This window comes from Mustela nivalis, assembly GCF_964662115.1.
Source record: "Mustela nivalis genome assembly, contig: HAP1_SCAFFOLD_2308, whole genome shotgun sequence".
Taxonomy (NCBI): Eukaryota; Metazoa; Chordata; class Mammalia; order Carnivora; family Mustelidae; genus Mustela; species Mustela nivalis.
Window position 1 is genome coordinate 54,674 of NW_028134357.1, and position 11,941 is coordinate 66,614.

At 59.0% G+C, this 11,941-nt stretch overlaps 1 protein-coding gene across 1 annotated transcript; it reads right to left on the bottom strand.

Moving 5' to 3' along the window:
- Positions 1–2,730: 2,730 nt before the first annotated feature.
- LOC309858395 (extracellular serine/threonine protein kinase FAM20C-like) lies at positions 2,731–10,159 on the bottom strand (the record flags this gene model as incomplete). The annotated part of the gene is made up of 5 exons (XM_082751099.1): positions 2,731–3,717; positions 4,310–4,369; positions 8,799–8,880; positions 9,029–9,138; positions 9,924–10,159. Coding segments are annotated over 5 exons (738 nt in total), but the record flags the coding sequence as incomplete, so codon positions are not given.
- Positions 10,160–11,941: the final 1,782 nt, after the last annotated feature.

Below are 11,941 nucleotides of genomic sequence, written 5' to 3' on the forward strand. Positions count from 1 at the left end.
GCCAGAGAGAGAGAGAGAGAGAGCGAGCACAGGCAGGCAGAGTGGCAGCAGAGGCAGAGGGAGAAGCACGCTCCCCACCGAGCAAGGCGACTGATGTGGGACTCGATCCCAGGACACTGGGATCATGACCTGAGCCAAAGGCAGCTGCTTAACCAACTGAGCCACCCAGGCGTCCCTGATTTGGATAGTTTTGATTAAAATATTCAAACACTGAACAATTTGCAGGAATTGAAACAGTGAGCATGTCTTCTTTTTCTCCCTCAGTGCCTTTCCGAACCACCGTTACTGAAGGAGATCTATATCATTCTTTTGCATATTTCTGTATTTTTTGGTACATATTTGTATGAATTCATCATCTGTATAAACCTTTTTTCTAGTTGGAAAATCTGTCTAAATGGTGTACTTTACGTATCTTTTTGCACCTTGGGTTTTTTGTTTTTGTTGTTGTTGTTGTTTGACTTAGCTTTGTGTGATATATAACCATGTTGATACTGGATCTAGCATGCATAAACAGAGTTCCAATTTTCTTGTAGGATACCAACAGTTTGGGGTTATCAGGTTTCAGGTCTAGAAAAGAGAGTGGAAAATGGGAGGGTCGTAAATGGTGTTCGAATCTTTTACTGTACATTTTCCTTATCCAGAAGTATAAACTTCTTTTCGTATGTTTGTTAGCTGTTTGAAATTCTTCTGTTTGTTAACTGTGTTAGAATGTTAAGAAAGTATAATCTTCTGGACATTGTTTCCAGAGTTATAATTTGAACGTTGGTGTTCCTTTCATTTAGTGCCTTTATACACTTTTCTTATGTTTTCTGTCCTTTGTCTTGTTACCTGTAATTTCAGGGTGCAAAAGGAGCAGATTTTCTTTCTTTTATAAGTTTCAGGTAATGTAAGGATGTTACAGTTTTCACATGGCTCCTTTACTGTTGCTTGTTACTTTGAAATGGGAAGGAAAGCTTCTCCACCTTTACTCTCTGCCTTTCTTTTTCTGGCAGCATCCATTGCATGTGAAGTCTTGCTGGGTGCCATCAGTAGGTCACCAGGTGGAAAGGGGATAGCTTTGCATGCTCTATGTGGAGTTAAGAGACAAATCGGGCTCCCAAAAGATTTCCACTAACCAGATATCCTATCAGATGGGAGTTGAAGGTGTCAAGGTGCTAAGAACCTAGGTTGGTGATTTGAACTGACTTGGTAAACTTGAAATTAATAATAAAGTGTATGCCTTTGTGTGTGTCCTACAATCTCGAAGGCATGGCTGCATCTGTGCCATACCTTTCTGATTGAAGAGATTGTTCCAGGGTTTTTGGTTAAAAATTTAAATCCACCTCTAGAGATTGTTTTTTGCAGCTTGATGTAGAAGATTTCAGTGCTGAATTTCTTTCCTGTGTTTGTTCTCTGGTGTTTAAGAATCAGTAGCTAATGGTTGTTTGAAATCACTTTTCTTTGGACTGCTGTGTGGAGGGTTTATACCTCATAAAAAAGATTTATATATTGCAAGACTTCAGACGTGATGCAGCCTCAGAATATGTGAGCTACCGGTATTCTGTAGAGGTAGCAGTACAAATATGCTATGTTGAAATTTTTTTAACTTTAAAAAACCCGTGGCACATTGACCGGGGACCTGGGGGTAAGGACAGCAGTCCTGGCTTCAGAGTCCCTCTGTTCTCTTGGGGCGGCCTGGGAGGAGGCTGGGGGGTACGCTCTCCCGGCAGCAGAACTGGCTGCTTCTGATCGTGGGACCTCGTCAGGTCCTCCTCCAGGTACTTACCTGTTCCCCGTGCAGCAGGGACAGGGGCCCAGCAGGAGGCTGGGGGGGGGGTGAGGCCATAGGTACGCAGGTACAGCCACACGCAGGAAAGGGCAGGGATGCCTGAGCCAGTGGTGTTACCAGAGGAGTGCTGGGTGGGAAGTGAGTGCCAGGTGGGTTACTGATGGGGGCTGCCTTTGGGGTTCACTTTATCATCCCCCCATTTACTTCCTTGGTAGCCTGAGGTCCCTTTGTGGTTCTGCTGTGGGCCGTACCCCCTCCGCCTGGCAGGCAACGGCTTGGCCATTCTGGAAACCTAAACTGACTTTTGTGCTGTATGTCAGCCCCTCCCTGAGCCTCCGTGTCCCCACCTGTGAAATGAGGAAAACAAGATGAACCTTGCTGTTTTGCCTTAGAGACCTGGAATAATTTGTGGTGGCAGCTTTGCGTGGAGCCAGGTGCACAGAAACCAGTGGTCCTGGGGCACCAGAGGGGCTGGGAGCCCTGGAGGTGGCCAGGGCTCTGATACGCAGGACTCTCTGCTCCCTGGGACTCTCTGGGGTTTATGTCAGTGCTCATCAGTGTCCTCCCCCTGGAACCCCTGGGGCTGGCCTGTCGCGGTGCCCCGTGCCCACACTGAGCCCCTGCAGGCAACAATCTTGGGGAGCCCCCAGGCAGGCCTCCCAGCAAGATTCAGGCCCTGCGGCCTACAGGGCCGGACTTCTCCTGGCTCCAGTGGGCACACCTGGGCTGTGTAGATGTGATGCTGCCCTCTGGGACTGGCCCATGTCTTCAGGGACCCCCTGCCCAGCTTGGTCAGCCACACCAGGAGTGGGACAGGGGGCTTCCCCCACCTCCTGCCTCCCAGCCACAGCCCCTTGGACCTTGGAAGCTGAGCCTGGCTCTGCCCTCTTCCAGGCCTGACCTATGTGGAGGGAGGCCGGGTGGCTGCTGAGCTCAGGGCGTGAGGGGCCCAGACCCCAGCATACATTTGCTCTATTTTTATTGCACTTTTACCACATTGCAAACTATTCCACAAAAATGTTGCAAAATTCAGCCTGTTTCCGAGGCCCTTGAAGGAGCCCGTGTGATGTCTTTGCACCAATGATCAAAGCGAAGTCAGGAGACGAGCAGCACCCTGGGCCGCCAAGGGAGGTCCCAGGCACTGCCGGGTGGCTCTGAGAAACGGAAGACGTGGTCACTGACGTCACTCTGAAACTGGGAGTCTGCCCGCCGACCAGCCTATGGCGCCGTCGGGAGCCCCGCCGTGCACCGGGCCGAGACCGTGAGCCGTCTGGCCGCGGGCCTCCCAGGAAGGAGGACAGGTGGGAGTCTGTTTCAAGTTAGGTCCAGAGTGGGAGCACACCTGGCAGGAGAGGCCGGCCCCAGGGGGCGCGGCCCCCACGTGTGCATTTGGTGGGTGGTCTGGGGTCTGCAAGGTGTCGCTCTATTTATATACATAGACACCAAGTATAAATACAAAATAGTCAGTAAAGGCTTCCTTCCCATATAAAAGGGTGGGTGGCCCCCGCCGCCAGGCCGCCTTGTCCATGAGCACAGAGTGCCCCCTCCCCAGCCTTCTCCGGTCTCAAAGCGGACACCGTGAGTCCTGTTGGGCCTGCGGTGCCTGACCCACGGAGCGGTCCATCTGTTCCCGCAGTCTCCGAATCACAGCGTGGACACACGTGTCCCTCCTCCACGGCAGGCCGGCGGCTCTCGGTCACTACCTGCCGGGGGGCACTCTGTGCTCGGCATCCAGGTCGTCTTCCAGCACGCTGTGCGGCCCGTCCTTCTCCACGCAGTCCCCAATGGCCCGCAGCACGATGCGCAGCCGCCAGTCCAGCGCCTCCAGGTGCGGCCGGTACAGGACGGGGGCCACGCGGTCCTTGCGCAGGGACTCTGCCATCAGCAGGCTCAGCCGGTACTCCTCCTTGGCCAGGAGCTGCAGCCGAAGGTAGGTGGACTTCCGGACCCTGCCAGGGAGAGACAGGTCAGGCCCCAGCCTCTGGGGCCTGGGCACAGGGGACACCGGCACCAAGCCAGGGGCAGTCCCAGGCGGGCCCCTGCCTCCCGGAGGCGCTGCAGTAAGGGTCCTGCCTGGCAGAGCAGGTGGCCACGGGAGGCCTGGCAGTGCCCGCAGGGACCCGACACTCCAGGCAGACGCAGGGTGGGGAGGATGGCCCATGCATCCGGGAGACTGAGCCCAGCTCAGCCCCACACACCTTCCCCGGGCAGGGAGCTCCTGGTTCTGCCCCATGGCTTGGTTCCCCACCCGTAAAGGGAAGAGGTATGAGGGGGGAGCCCCAAAGAGGGTGGCAGCGAGGGGCACAGAGTGCTGGGGGGGCAGGACGCCAGTCTGAGCCCTAGTGTCTTCATCTGTGATGGGGGCCATCACGGCTGGCCTGAGACATGCGCCGGGAGGGGCTGGGGATGCCACAACTCGGGCTCCGGGTGCTGGGCTGCATGCTGCCAGGCTGTGGGAGTGAGGCTGGGGGCCTCTGCCCAATCTGTGGCTGGACTGAGGGCTCCCCGGGGGGCGGGGGGACGCAGAGTGGGGCGCCATACCTGCAGCACTGCTGTAAAGGCACCAGAATGGACAGTTCATCATGGGAATACTTCCCAAACCTGCCGAGGAAGCACAGAATTGTTGGGGACACGACACACAGGACACCTGTGTGCAGAGCCTGCAACAGGGCACTCCATGGGGGACCCCAGCCCTGCAGCGGGCAGCGCCCTGTGTGCCCTACTGGAGAGCCACAGCCATGGAGATGGGGCAGTGTGTCCCCAAGACACTGCTGTCCCCCAAGTCCCGGCTTTGTGTCCACAACGCCCCAGCTAACTGTCCCCATTACCCAGGACTGTGCCCCAGCCCCCTGGCTGAGTGTCCCCAGCACCCCCAGTGGACTGTCCTCAGCACTGTGTCCCTAGCACCCCCAGGTGAGTGTCCCCAGCACTGTGTCCCCAGCACCTCTGGCTGTCTCCACCACCCCAGCACTGTGTCCCCAGCAACATCGGCTGAGTGTCCCCATCACAGTTGCCTATCAACAGCACCCCCTGCTGACTATCTCTAGCATCCCTGCTGAGTGTCCCCAACACCGTTGCCTATCACCAGCACCCCAGCACTGTGTCCCTAGCACCCCCAGCTGACTTTCCCCATCACCCTGGCTGAGTGTCCCAGCACCCTCGGTTGCCTGTCCCCCACCCCGGCACTGTAACTAGCACCCCTGGCTGAGTGTCCCCAGCACCCGTTGGCTGTCACCAGCACTGTGTTCCCAGCTCCCACAGCTGTCTCAAACAGCCCCTGCACTGTATACCCCAGCACCCGGACTTAGTGTCCCAGTACCCCTGGCACTGTGCCCCAGCACCCCCAACACTGTGCCCCAGCACTCCTGGCTGAGTGCCCCCATCACCATCCGGCGGAGTATCCCCAGCACTGTGTCCCTAGCACCCCCGGCTGAGTGTCCCCAGCACCCCCGGCCTAGTGCCCCCAACATCCCAGCACTGTGTCCCCAGCGCCCCCAGCTGGCCGACCCCAGCACCTCTGGCTGACTCTCCCCAATGCCCCTGACTGTCTCCACCACTCCGGCACTGTGTCCCGCACCCCTGGCTGACTGTCCCTACTATCCCTGGCTGAGTGTCCCCAGCTTCCCTGGCTGACTTTTCCCAGTGACCCTGGCTGAGTGTCCCCAGGATCCCAGCACTGCATCCCCAGCACCCCCAGCTGTCTCTACCACCCCGCCCATGACCCCAGCACCCACAGCTGAGTGTCCTCACCCACAGCTGACTGCATCACCCCAGCACGTGTCCTCAGTGCCCCTGCCCGACTGTCCCCAGTGCCCCGGGCTGAGTGGCCCCAGCACCCCCAGCTGACTGTCTCTAGCACCCCAGCTAAGTGTCCCCAGTACCCCAGAACTATATGCCCAGTACTCTTGGCTGACTGTCCCCAGCACTTTGACCCCAGTGTCCCCAGCTGACTGTCCCCAGAACCCAGCACTAGATCCCCAGCACCCCTGGCTGACTCCCCAGCGCCCCCAGCTGAGTATTCCCAGGATCCCAGCACTGTATCCCCAGCGCCCCGGCTATCTCCACCACCCTAGCACTGTGTCCTGTGTCCCCTGCACCCCTGGCTGACTGCCTGTATCACCCCAGCACCGTGTCCTCAGTGCCCCTGGCTGATGGCCCCAGTACCCACAACTGACTGTTCCTAGCACCCCTGGCTGAGTGTCCCCAGTACCCCAGAACTATATGCCCAGCATCCTGGGCTGACTGTTCCCAGCCCACCAGCACTTTGACGCCAGTGCCTCCAGCTGACTGTCCCCAGTACCAAGTACTAGGTCCCCAGTGCCCTCAGCTGACCGTCACCAGCACTGTGTTCCCAGCGCCCACAGCTGACTCTCCCCAGCAGCCCTGGCACCGTGCCCCAGCTTTCCTGGCTGAGTGTCCCCCACACCCCCAGCTGACTCCCCAGCACCCTGGCGTTGTGTCCCCAATGCCCATGGCTGATTGTCCCAAGCGCCCCCTTGTGGAGTGTCCCTAGCACTGTGTCCCCAGCACCCCTGGCTGACTCCAGCACCTCAGCACTGTGCCCCAGCATTCCTGAGTGTCCCCAGCATGCTGGCACTTTTCCCCCACCATCCTGGCATTGTGCCCCATATCCCCTGGCTGAGTGTCCCCAGCACCCAGTCTTGTGCCCATCACCCTCAGCTCACTGTCCCTAGCACCCCAGCACTGTGTCCCCAGCACAGCCAGCTGTCACCAACACCCCCGGCTGAGTGTCCCCAACATCACAGCATTGTGTCCCCGGTGTGGGACTAAGTGTCCCAGCACCCCCGGCACTGTAACCTAGCACCCCAGCTGAGTGTCCCCACACCCCCCAGTGGAGTGTCCCTAGCACTATGACCCCAGCACCCCAGCTGGGTGTCCCTAGGACACCTGACTGTGCCAAGCACCCCTGGGTTAGGGTCCCAACACACCCAGCACTGTGTCCCTAGTGCCCCCAGCTGAGTGACCCCAACTATAACCTGGCACTATAACCTAGCACCTGGCTGAGTGCTCCTCGCAGGAACTTAGCCAGCACTGTGGCTAAGTGTCCCAACACCCCCAATACTATGCCCAGCACCCCCAGCTGAGTATCCCCAGTACAACCGGCACTGTGCCCCAGCACCCTGGCACTGTAACCCAGCACGTCTGGCTGAGTGTCCCCAGCACTGTGTTCCCAGAACCCACAGATGACTGTCCCCATCACCCTGACACGGTCTCTCCAGCACCCCTGGCTGAGTGTCCCCAGCACCCTAGCAATATGTCCTCAGTGCCCCTGGCTGTCTGTCCCCAGCACCCAGCCCTGTGTCTCCAGCACCCCAGCTGAGTCCCCAGAATCCCAGCACTGTGTCCCCAGTGCCACTGGCTGACCTCAGCACCCAGCACTGTGTCCTAGGGTCCCCGGCTGACTATCCCCAGTACTTCTGGCACTTGCCCCAGCATCCTGGCACTGTGTCCCTAGCACCCCCAACTGATTCTCCCTAGCACACCTGGCTGAGTGTCCCCAACAACCCAACACTGTCCCCAGCACCACCGGCTGAGTGTCCACCTGGCACTGTGCCCCAGCAGCCCCTGGCTGACTGGCACCAGTACGGTGTTCCCAGCTCCCATAGCTGACTGTCCCCAGCACCCCTGGGTGAGTGCCCCCAGTATGCCCAGTGGAGTGTCCCCAGCACTGTGTCCCCAGTGCCCCTGGCACTGTGCCCCAGCACTTTGGATTGACTGTCCCCAGACCTCTGGCTGAGTGGCCCCAGCACCCCTGGATGACTGCCCCTAGCACCCCTACTGAGTGTCCCTAGTACCCAAGAACTATATCCCTAGTGCCCCCTGCTGACTGTCCCCAGCACCTCCAGCTATCACCAGCAATGTGTTCCCAGCTCCCACAACTGACTGTCCCTAGCACTGTGTCCCCAGTACCCCTAGTTGACTGTGCCCATCACCCCGGCACTGTGCCCCAGGATCCCTGGCTGAGTGTCCCCAGCACCCCAGCACTGTATCCCCAACACCTCTGGCTGATTGTCCCAAGCACCTCTGGCTTAGTGTCCCCAACATCCCAGCACCATGTCCACAGTGCCCCTGGCTGACTCTCCTCATCACCCCAGCACTGTGTTCCAGCATCCCCAGCACCCCAGAACTGTGCCCCAGTACCCCTGGCTGAATGTCCCCAGCATCCCAGCACTGAGTTCCCAGTACCCCTGGCTGACTATCCCCATCACCCCGGCACTGTGCCCCAGCATCCCCAGCTGAGTGTCTCCAGCACTCCGGCTGGCTCTCCCTTGCACACCAACACTAGATCCCCAGCACCCCCGGCTGTCACCAGCACTCTGGCACTGTGTCCCTAGCACCTGGGCTGTGTGGTCTTGTCTTTGCTGTGCCAGCACCAGACACAGGCCCTGGGATGAGGCATGTCCCTGAAAGTACCCTAGTGTTCTGGCTGCTGTACTGGGGTCTGAGACAGGCTAAGCAGAGAAGGTGCCCCCAGGGTCTGGCCACGGTACTGTCCTTGGCAGTTGGGTGTCCGCAGCCCCCACACCCAACTGTCCAGGTGCCAGGTGCCAACTTGTCCTAGCACCAGCACTAGTAATCATTTGGGAAAGGCAGGTCCCTGTACCCACATCTACCCAGCAGACGGCTCTCCTCGGTGGCCCAGGACAGCCCAGGGCCCAGCATGCAGTGGCCACAGGCCCTCTTTGTGGGGTAGGGATGGCCACATGTCCCAGTTAGCCAATCCCATGTGACTATGTGATGGGCAAAGTGCTCCTCACGGCCTTTCTGGGCAAGCAGCCTCTCTGGGCCTCAGTTTCTCCTGGGCAACATGAGAACATCGCAGGACTCAGCACACAGGGGTGACCCTGGGGACCAGGAGGAGTAACACTACCAATGCTTCCTGCCATCAGGAGCTGGAGACCCAGGGCCAGCACCCTGCATCACACACACAGCATCTGTGGGGGACGGCCACCATCCCCCACTCAGAGCCTGGTCCTCCTGGGTCTGGAGGAGTAAGAACGCGGCTCACCCTCTTCCATTGTCCAAGTGGATAATAAACGTCTCGTTCCCAAACTTCTCAAAAGTCTCATAGTGATGGCGGTCCATGTTTCCTGTGGAGAGAAGCAAGCTGAAAACTCAGGAGCCGACTCTCTACCTCTGAGCCTGGAGCCCAAGGGACAGAGCAAAGCAGGGGCTTGACCCCTGCTGGGTCACACACAGGGTGGACGCTCCTGGTGGAAGCCCGGGCTGCTGACTTACCCATGAGGAAGTCAAAAATGGTCATGTCCATGATGTCCAGAACACGGTGGCTGCTGTCATAGGGGGGCGTCTGCTTCACCTCCTCACAGTAGTCGGGGTCCACTTCCCACCTGTGGGGGAGCCCATGTGAGAAGGTCAGTTTCCTTCTCTGGGTGGAGAGGGAGGCCCAGACCAGCTCAGCACAGCGGGATTATTGCAGTGAGGACTTGGGGTGGAGAGAGGTGATCACCTCCCAACCCCCTGCTCCTGTTAATGCAGCCTCTGCTGGCAGCTCAGAGCAGAGCTGCCAGCAGAGGCTGCATTAACAGGAGCAGAGTTGCCAGCTGAGGCTGCATTAAGACCACCACAGAGGCTGATCACCAGCTGAGGCTGCATTAAGATCACCACCATGAGGCTGCATTAAGATCACCACAGAGCGGAGCTGCCAGCTGAGGCTGCATTAACACGAGCAGGGGGTTGGGAGGTGATCAAGCCATGTCTGGAGGCTGCTGTTCGCTCCAGATGCCAGGGTTCTGGAGGGTTAGGACCTGGACACCGCACCCCAGAGACCCCTTCACAGCCATGTCTTCAGGGACAAGAAAGGCACGGAGCGAATGCAGAGTTCCAGTCCTGAGAGGCTGTGTTTCCAGCCTGCACTGGGCCGGCGGCACCACGTGGGGGATGTGTCTGGTTCCCAGAATGAGGCCGCCCTTCCTGCCTTCTATGCATGAGGGGCGGTGTCGCCCACTGGGGGCAGGCAGAGTTGCGTGTGCCCCCCTTTCCTGATACTCCCTCCAGCCTGAGGCTGGCAGCAGGCCCGAGGCCCGTCTGAGCACAGTGGGCAGAAGCCTCTGAGACCCCTGCGATGCCAGCAGAAGGATGCGGCCCCGCATGGCAGGGCCTGCCTGACACTCACTCTGCTTTCTTCCGCTTGTGGTACGAGCGCCTCCAGGGGTTCCGCCACGTCTTCCTCTTGGCCAGGGACAGGTCAGGCAGGAAGGCCGCCAGTGAGCCCTCAATCTGGTCCGGCTTCCCGCACAGGGCGTGTTCTGTGGAGCAGTAGTAGGAGCACTCCCCGTAGAAGCAGATGTTGTTGGCTGGGGACACACAGGCACACAGGTGAGGGGGGCAATGCCCTATTGCCAGCCCTGTCTACAGTCTGTCCCATGAGGCACGTCTACGCGGTCTGTCCTACAACCCCCTGTCTACACCATCTGCCCCACGGGCCCCCATCCACAGTGTCCGTCCACAGCGTCCGTCCAACAGGCCAGGCCCCTGTCTACACCGTCTGCCCGATGGGTCCCCATCCACACCATCCATCTGACAGGCTGGGCCCCAGTCCACACTGTCTGTCCCACAGGTCCCCATCTACATCGTCCATCCTGGGCTAGACCGCCATCCACACCATCTGTCCCATAGGCCCCTGTTTGCCCCACTGGCCACATTCATGCCATCTGTCCCATGGGCCCCCGTCCACACCATCTGTCCCACAGGCATCGGTCCCACAGGCCCCCGTCCACACTGTCCATCCTACGGGCCATGTCCACACCATCCGTCCCACGGGCCCCCCCATCCATCCTAGGCTGGGCCCCTGTCCGCACCATCCATCCTGGGCCATACACCTGTCCACACTGTCCGTCCCATGGTCCCCCTCCATACCATTTGTCCACGGGCCCCTGTCTACACAGTCCATTCGGAGCCGAACTCCCATCCCATCCATACTATCCATCCTAGGCTAGACCTCCTCCCTCCATACCGTCTGTCCCACAGGCTCCAGTCCACACCGTCTGTCCCATGGGCCACATTCAACCATCTGCCCCACAGGCCTCCCTCCACACCACCCATCTGGGCTAGACCCCCCTCAACACCATCGGTCCCACGGGCCCCCGTCCACACTGTCTGCCTGACAGACTGGGCCTGTCCACTGTCTGCCTGGACAGGCTGGGCCCCCATCCACAGCGTTTGCCCCAGAGGCCCCCATTCACACCATCTGTGCAATGGGCCCCCATCCACACCGTCCATCTGATGGTCCCCGGTCTACACTGTCTGTCCACGGGCCTCTATCCACACCATCCACGCTGGGTTGGACCCTCATCCACACCATCCATCTGATGGTCCCCGGTCTACACTGTCTGTCCACGGGCCTCTATCCACACCATCCACGCTGGGTTGGACCCTCATCCACACCGTCTGCCCAATGGCCTGGGCCCCCATCCACACCATCTGCCTAATGGGGTGAGCTCCTGTCTACACCATCCATCCAACGGGCTGGGCCTCCATTCACACGATCTACCTGATGGGCCCCTGTCCACACCATCCATCTGATAGGCCAGGCCCCAACCACGTCATCTGTCTGACGGGCCCCTGTCCACACTGTCCACCCAATGGGCTGGGCCCCTGTCTGCACTGTCTGTCCGATAAGCCCCTGTCCACACCATCCACCCAATGGGCCAGGCCCAGTCCACACCGTCCACCTGACCAGCCAGGCTCCCTGACTTTCTCCCACTGGATCTCACAAATCAGTGCTGCCTGTGGTACGAACGCTAAGGCCCACAGAGGGGCGCTGACCTGCCCAAGGCCACACAACTGGGGGAGCTGGCACTAGGATCTCAGACTGACACCTACCGAAATTCTAGAGTCCATGCTCAGTGGCTTAAAAGAGGCATTCTCCCCATGAAAAAAGTATAATGCTCTTGGCGGGAGAGAACGCTTGCCAGTCTCAGCTCTGACAAGGGTCTAGCACGCAGCCCACATGAAGAACTCCTACGACCCACGAAGATAAATAGACCCACTCGTAAATGGGCCAAGGAGTTCTGCAGATTTTCCCCTAAAGAAACTACAGAAACAGCCAACACGGACATGACCCCACCTTGGTCATTAGGGGAGTGCCGCGGGGACCACGGTGAGACCCCGTTTCCTACACCCCCAGCCAGT